The following is a 15687-nucleotide window of genomic DNA, read 5'->3' as shown; positions in this document are numbered from 1 at the left end:
TCAAAGAAGATCAAAGATAACCACCAAAATTTGGGACACTATTAAAGTGTCAGTTTAATGAGGAAACGAAATCTTTATTTCTTTTAGTGCATCTGCTTAGTATCCTTGAGCAAGTCAATGAACCTACACCTCAATATTTTAATCTATGAAATGAGGGCTAGGTGAAATAATATTCAAGCCTCCTGTAATAAATTTGAAGTTTTAAGAAACCAGAATCACAATTTGTTAGAAAACTTTCAGAAGAAGTGAGATGTGAAACTAAACAATACTGATACTTGGGATTTGAGGTGGGAGGAAGTGCGGGAGGGCTGGTAACTTTTTATAGTGTACCCTGGGATTACTTTCGACCTAATCTCCTCCTACTTATAGTAAGGCCATCCACCACTCTGCCATACTATAACTGTTACTTAGAATGAAAAATGAAAGATCCTTAGTCTATAAACAAAGAGGCTACTATATTCTACACATATGTTTCTCTAAGGCAGAAAAGTAAACCATTATACTTGTAAACATTTATGCAAAGGGTTGAAACCAAAGGGGTTTTTTAGCCAGAAAACTCCATTCCCCAAAGAGCTTGGTTAAAATAGTTTTATTGATAATACTACAGCCCTTGTGAAGGTGGCAAATTTTATTTTCTCATTCAACTACAGATCTTTTGACTGATTTCAGAAAATTATATGATACTTCCAACTAAGAACAACTAAGTCTTAATTTTTTAAGGTTAATATTAAATATTTTTCAATTCTTTTTCAAATTTGCCACTATAAGTGAAAAAAGAAAACAAATTTTCTGAAAAATATTGTTATATTATTGACAACATCTTTATCAAACTCTTGATTGGCAATGGATCATTATTAAATAATTAAGAGTGACTTTCTTACAAATATCAAAGTATCTATGATTCATCATGAAGGCAAAAAAATTAAGTAAGAATGAAATAATGTATACCTAAATTGAAGGAGATGGGTAGAAAAGTAGCAAAAGACAATTTTGTGCGTTAGATGCCATGAAATGTGCGTGGTGCATTAGATGTTCTATCTTTTCTAGCCCATGCACTAATCTTCTGACATAGGTTATTACTGTCTCCATCTCGTAAGTGAAGAAACGGAGGCTCAGAAGGGTTAAGTAACATGCCCAAAGGCAATAGCTAATGCATTATGGAAAAGGGATTTAACTCTGATCTATTTGTAATAAATTGTTCTTCACCATTTATACCCAACATTGTCCTCTGAACTTCTGCATGTAGCAGCCAACTGTTTTTTTTTTTCTTTAACTCAGAATAATATAATTCAAATTGAAAAATAAAATAGTTTCTTGTTATTTATATTTCTTATATAACAGCACCCAGCGGGGTACTGGTTAGTGACTTTTCAATAACTTGAAACCCACTTTTCTGTCCATCTTCACACGCAAGTTGTTGTTCAGAGTATGGCAGAATCTAAAATTACAATATTTAAAATCCTATAGAGGCATGTATTATGGACAAATGCTCCTATTCAAAGAACACGCAGGTAATTGAGCATCCTTTAATGGAAACTCCCTTCCAATTAATTAAGTGTGAACACAGACCTCAGTTATTCAAGAATATCTCCTACATTGTCAAAATTTAATCTCAAGGGAAGTCAGAAACAGTACTCATATTTAAATTCCAAGACCACTTAATGCAATGAAAATATTCCACCACCTTTATTACCTACAATATTGAGATTTGTGCTTGGCATTGGGTTAAATGGAAAATACATGAAAAATGAGAGAGAATCCCTGCTTTCATAGGAATTACAAATTTGGCTGACAAATCAAGATTTATGTGAGCTTTTTAACATAATAAATGTTTTAAAATATATATACCCTGGATGTAGCAAATAAGAAACAGCTAGAAAAGGATTAGAAGTAGTACATAAAAAATACATATATAACTTTGGGCTGTGGTAGACACAAAGGAGGTAAATGAGTTAGAGGGTGAAGAATGTACTGTTTTCAAATAGATGGAAAGAAAAATTAATAATTAAAGAATGAATAGAGACAGGAAGACAAACAAGATTCTCAGAGGGAGGAAAAAAAAAAGTAAAAGCATGATGTGGTCTACAACAGTAATCTACAGTATAGACAGGCAGAATGTTAAAGTGCTGGTCAGGAGGATGTAGTCAGAGATGAAGACATCATGTACCCTCTCCCAACTCCTTCCACCCCAGCGTTGAAGAACTGCTTCAGTGTGTTAAAGATAGTACTGACAGGGATTGTTACACATGAGAGCATGGAAAATAATGATGGAATTTTCAATACTAGCAGCTCCGAAAAAGGAATAGAAGTCAAAGACTTAATAATTCTAAAAACAAATATGTAATTAAATACTGAAAAGCATAAACCACATTGTGGTAGACAGCTTTGTAAATAGGGTCCAGTCATTCCTACCTCTTGGTAGGTAAAAAAAAGATTATGAACTGATGAATATTAGAAGCAATTATTAGGCAATGAGGACTGTTTTTCTTAGAATCACTGCTACTGTACTAAATCAAATTAGAAGTTAGAAAGCTTACTACAAGGTTTAACTCAAACTATGAAGCAAGAGAGTACTTCAACGCATTAAACAGCCATAGCAAGAGCTATGGCTGAACTTTCCCGAAACCTGTAGAGTACATCTACTCTACCCCCATGATTCTGAAGGGGCAAAAGTTCCTAATCTGGCAGATTACCATAATGGCCCCAAAGGTATCAGGCAAAGCAAGAACCTAAATTACCCCACTCCTCCACATATACCTGACCTCATAAGATTGATTTATAGTAGTAGAGAGGGTAGTACTCTAATTGAGAGAGATTTTCTATTAACCACATACTCCTAACACAAGGCTGACCACAGAGTCTAATTATTGATTTGTTCCCCACTTTATGTCAATAAATACTAGCCATAAAAGCTTCCTTATTCTATGGACCCAAATCATACCTCACAACCCAAAATACAACTGCTTTAATTTTAAATCAATTCTCTTCTTTCTGACCTCTTCAGAGCCAAAGGAAATTCTGTCAACATTATTTGTTAACATCTTGATGATCACAAAGATAAGTCACATTTGGCACCTCTGCACGAAACGGAAAAATCCTCATATTTTAACATTTTAGCATAGAGTTGTAATCCTTTATTCTTTCTCTTTTGACTCCCAGTCTCAATATTCATATTTTAAGATGTCACTGATGCACCCAAACTGAACTAAATACAGCTTTTCAAAAAGTTTCTACATGATTTATGGCTTCCAATACCGTTAAATTCTAAAATTTAAATATTTAGTTTGCCCTTTCAGAATGAACACAAGTTATTCTATAAAGTTCTAAGGTGAAATCCATGGCAATGACAGTTAAATTTCTAACTATGAGAAGATCTGGTAATAGTGAATAAAGAGGATTAAATTGGAGAAGAAAAAGGAACCATGATGGCAAATTATTTCTCTGTTAAGTCATGAAAATGATTCTTCACATCTCTGAATTATATTTAAAATAGGTGAAAATCTGATCCATGTTTAGGCTGACTCAAATATTTGAGGCCTTAGCATATAAACTACATATAACCTTCCTAAAAGACAATAAGGATAGGAGACAAGTCAAAAGGCCAAACTTATGTATTTCTTTAATCAGAGTATCAGATAAAGAATTCTCCAATATATAGGTAAAATGTACACCTGAAATATAATCATCTCAGTAATAGGCCAGGATATAAAAAAGAAGCAAGTTCAAAGGTACTGAGCAGTATGAGACTAAAATCATTCAAGCATTAACTAAAAGCTCAATTTATAAGTACACATAAATCAACTTTATTAGGTATTGTAATCTAATACAGCCTGATGACAGTGACATCTCGTTGAGAAATACAAATAAGTGTTTAATGACTAAGAGTATCAGGATTCTAGAAGGAAATTATTTTGATAGGATAGCTTTTTTGTTGTTGCTTATTTCCACTAAAACAACCACTGAGATAACTAAACTTTCGGTTTGCTCTACTGAATCTCTAATTCCACCAGTCTCTTCATTTGTGGATATTTATGCAGTCTAATCTTTCCTTAATAAATGGAGTAACCAGTACAATACTGTCATAGGTATAAAAAATGTACTACTGATTTTAAAAGTAAATAATACAATGAAATACCATGTTATGTAAAACATTGAGGGGCAAAATCAAACATAATTATGTATCTAATTCTTGTACATTAAAATCTGTAAATATAATACATGCTTACTTGAAATTACCACAGCAATGCAATGTTTAAGCAAAGGCACAGAGACGATTTCCTCTAAGGTACACTTCGCTCCTCTGTTTAAGGTGGCCTCCTACTCTCCTCAGAGGAAAACACACTGCTTCCATTGGCTTAGACGACCCTGCATGTGGTGGTTCCTGCCTGACTCCCTCCTAGCACCACCTTTTCCTTCCTCACTATCCACCAACCACACTGGCCTGTCTCTGCTTCACCCCGCCAAGCACTCTCCCACCTCAAGACGTGGCCCTTGGTCCATCATCTCCCTGTAGTGTTCTTCCTGATGCTCTCTTCCCGCAGCTGGCTCTTCTCACTTTCCAAGTACCTTCTCAAATGTCACCTCCTGAGACGATGCCACTCCTGCTGACTACATTCTGAACAGCTTCCCTAGTAATTCCTCTTTATCCCTCTCTCCACAACATTTATTTCCTTCATAGCACTTATCAAAAATCTAAATGAATCTTAACTTAATAGTTTGCCTATATTCATTCCTTCTCTGTGTCATTAATGCCCACTTAGCACAAGTGACGGCTCATCGCTGGTGCTCTAGAAGTATCTGCCAAAAGAATGAAAGGTATACTCTCTCATTATGTAGAAGTATATAAATAGAAGTACCACTGTCTATTGGATAAACGATCTATGATTAAAAATTACTGTAATTATACATTTATACTATGTCCCACCCACTCACTTTTGAAGCACTTAGCTTTCTAAGCTCTCAAATGTTAATGTTATAGGAATTTAATTTCCTCTTTCCTATTTATAAAGACTTTCACTTGGATATTTACTGTTGATACTTTGGGGAATATAACTAATATGAGATGGTAAATCCATTTAGTAACCTCCCTGTGAACAAGGCAGTAATTCCCTCATGTTCAACTGCAATTACTTGCAAAAGTAAATTTCTTAGTCTCCAGCATAAAGTGTTCAACTACCACAAGTCACCCTGGCAATGTGGTGCACGCACAAAGCACAAGCATTCCACAGAGGCCGGACATTGTTTTTTAACATTTTATAATTACTTATTTGTGTTAAGTAAGGCTAACTTTTCATTTATGCTAATAGCATCAGATAAATAAATACATTTTATTCCTTTTTTAAAAAGATTTTATTTATTTATTTGACAGAGAGAGAGAGGTCACAAGTAGACAGAGAGGCAGGCAGAGAGAGAGAGAGGGAAGCAGGCTCCCTGCTGAGCAGAGAGCCTGATGCGGGACTCGATCCCAGGACCCTGAGATCATGACCTGAGCCAAAGGCAGAGACCCTAACCCATGGAGCCACCCAGGCACCCCAATACATTTTATTCTTAAATAAATTTCACTTTAAAATTTACTTAGTAAATACATGTACATACGATATGGATAAACTAAAAACTTTGAAGGTGGGATGCAAATATTAAGGTCTGGGAAACGCTCGATCGGATCACCTCAGAAGTCTACTTTGTCCTTCTGTTCACTGCTCACCCAAACTACTGGGCCAGGTTCTGAGGATACAGAATGATTACAAACCTGACATACCCTCAAGAGCCACAGTTAGAAGAGCTAATCTTTTTTTATTTTGTGAAAATAGTACTGTCATTACTTTGTATAGTAAGGTCGAATAGTGTTTACTAAATGTTTTTATAATTTAAAAGGAATCTCTCTAAAAGCAAAGGAACTGAGAATAGCCAAAAAATATCGTATAATTATAAAGTGAAAAGTATTTCAACAAAAAAAGCGTATTTAAATAAAACGTGTAACTCACAATAAGCCTAAATATTTTTTAAAATGCCTCTTTTGCTGAAGGCACATTTATAAAGCCTGTTTTAGAACTTCCAAAATGAGCTTATGTGTCAAAGAAATGGATCTAAACTGAAGAAATTAAAAAAAAAAATGGAGAGCATTTAAAGAGAGCGATACCAAAAAGATCTGAGCAAAGACACAGATTATAAAATTGTTTGGTCTGCTAGAATGATTCTATAAAGGAGACTAAACTAATTTGAATTACATTACTTGCACTTCTCTTGGTTTAACGTCATACCTTGAAAAGATGGGACTATTTATACTGCAGCCTACCCTTGTTTGTCCATCAAAACCAAGTCAATCTTCGCATACTAAATGTGACTGTATTATCTTTTGAGAAAATGTCACTCAACTGTAATATCTCACACAGAGAATGATACCATTAAACTCTATGCCTAAGACTCATAACTTAGGAGTCATTTTCTTTCTACTAACCTATTTAGGTGATTTTGTTGAACAAATACTTACAGAGAAATAACTACCATAGAGTCTGAAGACACTAATTTTTTTTTTTTAAACAGAGTTCTTGACATTTATAGTAGGGGATAATACAACCATACAAGCAGAAGGTAAATAAATAATTACCATTTAATTCAAACAATAATAAAATCATGGGAATAACAATGATTTGGAAGGTGGTATGATTCTGTTGAGGGGTAGGGTATGGCACAAAGTGCTAAGTACCTTCTCAACAGCCTCCTTCCTTACTGACAGAACCCCACATACCTGGCGTGGCAATGTGCCCTGGTAAGCAACATTTTGAGAGGCAGCTACAGGGAGCCAAGAAGATATAAGCAGAAGTCAGTAGGTAAGATTTCCAGAAAGGCTCTTTTAAAGGAGCTGAATGAACTGAAAAATATGCCCTTCTGAGTAATCTCCTACTGCAATTCTTCTACCTGTCCAGAAAAGAGGAGGAATGGAGCAGAAGCAGCCCGAGGCACTGAGGATATCAGGGCCGCCATCAAGCTATGATCTGCCTCCTCCGACAGATAATCTGTAGGAGAGGAAAATCTTGTGTTTAAATCATTCTTGTGTGACTTTTCTAAGTGATGAAATTGCTCCTCCTCGAAATAAATGACATAAATATCAAGATTATTAAGGAGATTTTAGTGAAGAGACTGCATGTGCAGAATTATGAAAGATGGAGGAAGTTTCCCAAGCAAAGATGGAAGAACTTTTTTAAAGCTCTTAACTGTGGCAGGCTGCAGAAGTGAAGAGGAAGGGATAATGAGAAATATTTAGACGATAAAATGAACAAGACATGTTGAGGAACGAAATGTGGGGAAGCTAGAGACGAGGAGGAGCCTGGGATGACTTCCAGTATTCTAATGCGAATGACGGAAGAGCAGCGGTTCTCCTGAGAGAAGGAAAAGAGGAGACTAAGAGTTAAGTCTTAATATTAATACACTGAGTTCCAGGGCCTGGGGATTCTCGGTTAAGATGAACAGGCTCGGGAGAGAAGCCTGAGCTTGAGGAATCATTAATGTCTACCTGCCAAAACTAAGAGAACACCCGGATAATTAACGGAGGCATGTTTCTCAGCTTGGGTTGCGTGTGGGGCTGAGAGGAAAACGGCATCTGACAGAACAGTTCTTCACCATGCGGCACTTGGTCTTCTGGCCGCTGGCGTTGGGTAGAAGATGGGAGGAGACTGTGGGAGAATCACCTGAATACGGCAAGAAACAATGCAGGTCACAGACAGAGGCCTGAGAGACAGCAACCGTTAGGAGGGACAGCCACAGGGGCCGCGGAAGGTCACGAAGATGGGAGCACGGTACAGGCGATTAAGTCTCAAAAAGGAATGGATTTTTGTATTAAGGATGTCATGATCGCTTGAAATAGCAATTTAATATGGAGTGCTAAAACAGGAAGGACGGGAAGGAGGGAGAGGAAAAGAAAAGCCACAAGAAGAAAGGGACAGGGAGGACAGAAAAAGGAAGGGCAGAGGAAGGAAGGGGAAGAGTAAGACAGAACGGCGTCCTGGAAACAACTGGGGGAAGGGGGAAGACGCAGGCTGCCACTTGGCAGAGCCGAAAGGGAAGCAGCGTGGCGCTCTTACAAGCCAAGATCATTTTATAGACGTGTGAAATCCTCCTGTAAGGCACAAATTAATATTGCTATTTTACAGATAAGGAAACTAAGATTTGGGGATTAAGTAATTTATCCAAAGTCCTGCTATCAGTGAAGTGGCTGAACTCATGGTTGCGTGGATCCATATTGGGCACCTGCTTTTTATTACATTTTGTTCAATTCATTATCTCACCTTTTACTACCTAACAGCCTAGCCTAAAAGATCTATCCCATTCAAAGAATTTACTAAGTTTTGTCTTCATTCTATGTTTATCCATATCTCTGAGTGAACTGCTTTCCCCTCAATACAACACCTAATCCAGGTCCCAGAGCTTCTGAATAAATTTTGTTCAAAACTCATCTCATATCCTCTAAGAAGTTAACAATACTCTACATGAGTTAGCTCAGTCTTTTACCAGATACTTCATATTTAACTGCAATAATCTTTATTCCACGTTTCTATACAGGCTCCTCACTTCACTTGTGCATGTCTTCCTAACTAGTTTACCAACACCTTGAGGACAGAAGCCATTCGTAGTATGTACACCTTGTTCCTCTGTTATGTGCAGATAAAACTCCATTATACAAAGCACAAGAGTGAATAAACAGTGTGGTTCATAAATAATGGATAGATACACACCAAAAATCCACACATATTTAAAGAGAACATATTTATATTAGACGTATTTTTCTAAATGTTTGAAATACACTGAATTTTTTTAAATTATAAAAAGTACTAAAATAACAAAATATAAAGCACAGCCAAAGAGCTATAAGATTTAAAATGCAGGCAGTCTCTAAATAAAGACTGACACCTATAATCATTAAACATGAGGCACAATGTTACTAAAGAAATTTCTCTTGGATTCAAATATAAATGTATTTCTCTGTGTTTATAGACATAATTCAAGACCAAAACAATTAAGAATTTCTTTTTTTTTTCAATTCCATAGTAAATCAAGCTATAGTTAACTCTCTTCTTAAGGCATTTTATCTTTTATGAAATTGTCTTCAAAATAACTGCATGAACAAAAGAGCCTAGGTTATAACAGCCATTAAAAATTTCTGCTGTATGAGAACAAGGAAATATTTCCTATGGCTTCACATGGCAAATGTTTTCTAGTCTTCTGTATCATCTACAATGTATACCATGAGTGGTATGTACCTTCTTTTATCTTGTGTCTAACCAGTAACATTTATATTTATATACACTGTTCAGTAATAAGACTATATCCAGATAAATTATAAAAATAGATATGAAATCTATATGCTAAAGTTAGCCATAAGTGTCCATTTGTTTTTAGCTTTAACTTGCTGTGAAGCAGAATCAGAAATGAGTATTTCCTAAAGTATATATTTTAGAAGATGCTTTACATAAAAGAGAGCTTCATAATCATACCAGTTTGAGAAATACTGCTTTTGTCTTATAGTGATTTTAAACCTTTGCAAGTATTGCTACTGCAAAAAAATAACTTTTTTTAATCAAGTGTTTCCCATTTTTGCCACCTGAGCCAGCTGGTGAGTGCTACCTATTTGACATCACTTAACAGATAGTTGAATACTATCTCTTAACACGGACTCAAATGATTCTCTTCTTCATTTAATCAGGCAACTAAGAAGTCTTGTCAACACAGTATTCTTATGTGTATTTTATTACCACAGAAACAATCTCAAGATGATTTATCAGGTAAGTAAATACACTACCTTAAGATAAGTATTAGTAAAATAAATTTAAACACCAATTCTTGTTAAAAAAAAAGTCTAACATCAGCTAAAATCTTATAATAATGTAAATTTGTCTAAAACATAAGGTTCTTGACCTATCGACTAAAACTATGGACTCTGACAGTTTTAGTTTTCTCTCCACAAAGAAACCAAAAAATAGACACTGAAAGCTCAAATGAAGAAAATGAAAGGAAGAAAGCAGTACCTCAAAATTTAGTCTATTCTTCCTATTAATATTTAAGCCAACAAAATTTAAGACATAACCCATAATTTAAGTACTTATGGCATAGCATGCACATTAATTTCACTTACCAAGTCATATATCTGGTTTGCCAATTGTACCTTCTCATCTGCATCTTCCAAAGCTTTATAGTAATCCTGAATAAAAAGAGTTTCAAGAATAAATTAATAATTTGAAAATATGTATATTCAGCACATATAACTGCATTTTCATTATCATAACTTGCATTCAATGTCAGTCACCCTACATTAGCAATAAAAATCCAGTTAAGGATAGGATGGGGATGGGATAGGATTAGAAATTATGTACAATGACCAAGAATTAAAGGAAGATGCTCAGCGCTCCTAAAAAAGATATAAGTAAAATTAAATACCAGTCCAAGTATAGCCTCTAAGCTAGGAAACGTTACGTGAACTAATAAATACTCTTTCTTTCACAGAAAATGTTACAATTTAATTTATAAAGAATATTTGCTCTCCCCATTTTAAAAAAAAATTATTTTTTTATTTGACAGAGAGAGAGATCACAAGTAGGCAGACAGGCAGGTCGGGAAGGGAAGCAGGCTCCCTGCTGAGCAGAGAACCCGACGCGGGGCTCGATCCCAGGACCCTGGGATCATGACCTGAGCCAAAGGCAGAGAGGCTTTAACCCACTGCGCCACCCAGTCACCCCTGGACCTTGCATTTTCTTTCTTCTTTTTTTTTTTTTTAACTCTCATTTTAAGTTAGGTATTAATTCATACAATTAAACCTATACTTTAGATTTCTCCTCAGTATAAGCAAATCATTTAAAAACAAAAACATGATTCTATCAATTCTCATGGAGAACCAGGCTTTTAAGTGTATAGCCAAGTTGTACTACACCAAAAACTTAATAGGTTAAAGGGATGATGACTGATTTGTGTTAAAGAGGTGACCATTGGACACGGTGTCCCCCATGTAGTTGAAAATCCACATATAAGCTTCTGACTAAAAGCTTAACAGCTAATAGCCAACTGTCGACCAGAATCCTTTACTAACAACATAAACAACAAATTAATGCGTATTTTATGTATTAAATTCTGTATTCTTACGACAAAGTAAGCTAGAGAAAAAGTTATTAAGAAAATACATTTGCAGTACTGCTCCGTATTTATGAAAAACAAAATCCAAATATAAGTAGAACCATACAGTACAAACCCAGGCTGTTCAAGGGTCACTTGTATAGATGTGAGATAACATTTATACCCATATACATGGGGCCTCCAGGTATCTTTCAAGCCAGAACCAATTCTGGGCTTCCCCCCATGTGGCAAAATAAATTACACAATACTCTAAATCTGTAGTTTTCAAATTTCTTTCTCGGTTGATCTTTGAACAATTCTAAGAAGGTTGGGGATAAGGGAGCCATTACCACTCAGAGATATTAAAGAATCTATCCAATGTCACACAGCTAAATGGCAGTCACGACCAAACCCAGGCCTTCTATGCAGTTCTTCCAATGTACCCCAGTTTTACTGGGTCACACATTTACAGACAATCTTGGGAAAAGATCTGATACTCATTCTAATCTGGAAGAGACATGTAAGTACTATAAACTAATCAAAACACAAGAAATTCTGTATTTCTAGTCTCCATTCATGTACAAATTTAGAGTTTTAAACTAAAAGACTTTAAGGATCCTTTCAACTCTTAAGATTCTGTTCTTCTGTGATTCTACCAACTTAGGTACCTAGCAATATATAAAATATGCTTCAAGGTAAGCTAATTTTCACCCCAGTTTGTGGCCCAAACTGGAAGGCAATGTAATGTCTGTGAAGACAAGGCGAGCTTAATTAGCTGTAACCAGATAAAATAAATTAAAAGACAAATATGGACTTTTGATGATTCTATAATTCTCTAATAAAAGTTGTTAATTATTGAAACAGATTTTAAATTACCAAAATGATTAAAAATTGCTACACCTGAAGCTCTAAAATACAAATTATATAAATTCTAAAGAGCCATTGATAACTTTAATAACATTGATAACTTTCCCTCATTTTGATATCCAGAAAACAATTTCATTTTAAAATCTTTCTCAGAGGACATCGCTATTTACTGATACATCATCCAGAATGTTGAACATACTTTTTTGATGGAGGCCATTTGTTCTTCTCTCCATTCTGGTTTATTTTTCTTTGCATTCATAAAGAATTCACTGACTCTTTGTTCTAGTTGATCCATTGCATCTATGACATAATAAAAACATTTCATATTTAGATGACTAAATTCATATACTAAATATACATGCTTTGATTTGGGAAAAGAAAAAAATATCTGACAACATACACTCTTTCACTTGGCCAGTAACTTATTTAAATATGTCATGCTTTGATTATGTAAATGGTTTAAATACTCCTGTAAAAAAAAAAAAAAAACAACTTACAATTTTCTCCAACAATTGTATTTGTTATTTCAAAATTTTTCCAGTAGTCAAAGCAGTGAACAACGTAGATAGGTTCTACACCACATTATTTCAATAGTACAGCCTTCAGGTCAAAAGCTAATGGTATTAAATCAGCCGAATGTGCTAAAGCACAATTTCTTATTAAAAGTACCAATAGATAATCCTCACCTTTCTTTTAATAAGAAAAAGTAATAAAAAGATTTTAACCTCCCACTATACGGCTTTAAGCACTCCATCATTTCATATCATGACTTGAAAGTAGAAGTTACAATAATTTGTTCAGTTGATACACTGTATTATTTATTCTAGATAAGTTTTTCCCTAAGTGTGTGCCAAGAATACTCATCTCATTCCATGTCTAGTAAAAAAGGAAAATTTAAAAAAAAAGTGATTCTGTTATGTAAGTGAAGGAAAAACTTTTGGAGATTTTCAGGGCAATAATAGGTTTTTAAAGATTCTAAGAAGTCTTACAGTGATTTTTAAATTTTTCTTTGTTTAAATAAGCAATTTCTAACTAATTTTATAAATAAATCTCTTTTATTAATCCATAGCACCTATTAACTTAAGAAAATTCTAATTATTATAAAATGCAAGTTTATAAAACCTCTCATTTACATAATCTAAGTACAAATCACAAGAGAATGTAAAATTTGTAGTAACAATGAAGAAGTACAAAATAAATTACCCTTTATTGAATTCCTACTTTGTGCCAAATACTATAAGTTCTAATTTATCTGTGTTATTTTAAATCCTCAGATAATTTTCATTTTATAGACAATGAAAACCATGGTCAAGATCAAAAAACAAGTCAGGAAAACCCTAATACGAACTCAGATCTATCTGACATCAAAACCTGCAGACAATACTACTTTAGCATTTCGACTACATTAAAGCTAAAATCAATTTTGTGAACAAGCTAAAGAAATACACAATTCAGACTTCGACACTATAATCCACTGAATAAAAGAAGGCTTCCATATCATATCACCTTGTATTAAGCATGGCCACATGAAACTGACAAGAGGCTGTGACAAGTATATTAATGAACAATGGGTATGCAGTATGTTGTGGGGGACTGGAGGCAGAGAAGCAAAGGGGAAGAAAGTACAGGTCCTTAGCTACCTCAAGAAATGCTGGTTCTCTGATCTCTTTCCAAGATACCCCTTTCTTCCCAATTATACCCCCAAACCCAGATCTTCTTCCACCTCTACTTTTCTAAGAAAAAAACCTGGAAGCATGAGAAACATTTTATGTATATAGCCTAAACATAGCTAGAATAAATGGGATCAAGAAACAGATTTCCTGAGGATAGACCCCATGAAGGCAAGTCATTACTGTCATTTATACAATTTAATTAAGGAGTACCTACATCTAAACAGAGTAACATCCAGCTATAAGAGTAAGCCTGATTGTACATGTTAATTATGTAATGTATAATTCATTTCACACTCTTAATTTTTAATAAAATAAATTAATAAAATTAATCTTAATTTTATCTGGTAGTAGCTCTACAAGATAATTGGAACAGCTATTTACATTCGTTTCATAAAAGGGGAAGGTTTGTGAGGTTCTTTTAGAGCATGGTGGACTTAAGTTTGTACTCATTTTAAATGTAATTTTAAGTGTAGCTTCGCTCTAAGTATTTACCTTCTTATCTCCATAAACACTGATTCTTTACTTCTTTGAACCATAAACTCTTTTTTAGAAACGTCACAGGAAAAATGATCAGATAAACCAAATACTGCTCTATGAAAGAACAACGTTAATTTTGGGGATAAAGTAACCAGACTACCAAGCTATCACTGATAGAAGAAAAGTCAAAATTTTTATTACAACAGATAGAAACCTTTACAGTATAATCTATTTCCCTCACTCATTTTGATTGAAAAAATACCATCCTGTTGAGAAGTGAGAATGTATCCTATAAGGTGTAACTTTTCAAAATCTGGCATTGCAAGTTCACCAGGTCACTAAACAACCGCATATAACCTATGCTTCTGTGTTTTCCGTTCTTGAAAATGTTCGAGTAGAACGAACTTTAACAAAAGTATAGATGCTGAAATCTATGTTCCACACGTAAGGGCTCAAGTCAAAATCTTCTCAACGTTTACACCGATGTGCATTAAGACATGTATCTACGTTCTCACTGAAGGCACACAAACTTTTATTGCAGAGTCTTGAATTCGAGAAAGGAACACATACACGTGCCCTAATGCCTCCTCCTCTTGTAAAAAGCAAGGAGAAAAGTAGCGTGGAAAGCAAGAGGCAAGATTCGGCACTGCCTTTTCTTTTTTACAACTCCGTATGCACTAGCCAGGGAGCCGGAGGACAGTCAAACAGCAGAGGCGATGAAGTCGATGGCAAGTAAGTCTGGCACTGAACGCGCGCGGCCAAGACCGGCAAACGCGCCGACTTACTCTGCACCTGCAGGTCCATCTCGCGCATCTCGGTGAAGCGGTCCCGCAGGTCCATTGGAAGCTGCTCAATCACTGTCAAAGGGAGAGTCCGTCAGAGGGGCGGGGCCAACGGCGAAAATACGCGCTTACGTCGCTGCGTGCGTGCGTGCGTCGGGGGGGGGTCGAAGGAGCCGGCAGCCCACAGCGAGGCTGCCAGTTACCGTGAGAAAGAAACATCCCCCGCCTCCCCCTCCCTCCCGCCATCCCGCCTGCCCGTCCACTCGCGCTCTTGCCCGCCCGCAGGTCCCACAGATGGCCCCCGCCAGCGCCGCCCACTCACTTTCCAGATAGTCCTCTAGGTACAACATCGCGGCCCTTAGAGCTGGGGGAACGAGGGGGTCCAGGGGTTTATTTGTGTCACTCGCTGTCGCCGGAGTTTTGTCCCTTCCAATATGGCGCCTCCGCTAGCAGCACCCGCTCAGCTTCGGCGGAAAAAAAAAAAAAAAAAAAAAGAAAAAAAAAAACCACTTTGGCGCCTGACGGCGCTTGCCTCACTGCCGCCCGGAGCTGTCATTGGTTGGTTCAAGCAATGACGTAAGCCGACCGGAGGCCGGCCCCGCGCCTTTATGGGAAGTGTAGTTTGGTTCCCTCCCAGCAAGGATTAATATGCTTGGCAGTTACCCGTGTAGAAACTACAAAAACCAGTCGTCCTTGCGAACGGTGCGCAAGAGAATCTGAAATGCGGTGCCTCTGTTTATTTGTTGATTTTTGCACGGGGAACGACGGGAGTTGTATGCGCCTGCAGA

General features: G+C 36.1%; 1 protein-coding gene across 2 annotated transcripts in view; it reads right to left on the bottom strand.

The window, feature by feature from the left end:
• The window catches only part of ING3 (inhibitor of growth family member 3), a 28437-nt gene extending 13055 nt beyond the window's left edge, over positions 1 to 15382 (bottom strand). The window contains exons 1-5 of one of the 2 annotated variants that reach the window (XM_004741895.3): positions 15222 to 15382; positions 14903 to 14974; positions 12167 to 12267; positions 10130 to 10195; positions 3 to 4797 (exon numbers count right to left, since the gene is read on the bottom strand). In XM_004741895.3, the coding sequence (XP_004741952.1) occupies positions 4774 to 4797; positions 10130 to 10195; positions 12167 to 12267; positions 14903 to 14974; positions 15222 to 15249 (291 nt within the window). In that variant the 5' untranslated portion in view covers positions 15250 to 15382 and the 3' untranslated portion in view covers positions 3 to 4773. Of the gene's footprint in view, positions 1 to 2; positions 4798 to 10129; positions 10196 to 12166; positions 12268 to 14902; positions 14975 to 15221 lie in introns of those variants that run through there. The other variant, XM_004741894.3, reaches the window with a different exon arrangement.
• Between the last annotated feature and the right edge of the window lie 305 nt (positions 15383 to 15687).

The sequence above is a fragment of the Mustela putorius genome, unplaced genomic scaffold (genome assembly GCF_011764305.1).
Source record: "Mustela putorius furo isolate JIRA1106 unplaced genomic scaffold, ASM1176430v1.1 tig00003845_pilon_pilon_pilon, whole genome shotgun sequence".
Classification (NCBI taxonomy): Eukaryota; Metazoa; Chordata; class Mammalia; order Carnivora; family Mustelidae; genus Mustela; species Mustela putorius.
The sequence above is the reverse complement of the archived record's forward strand: the minus strand, read 5'-3'. Positions and strand labels throughout refer to the sequence as shown.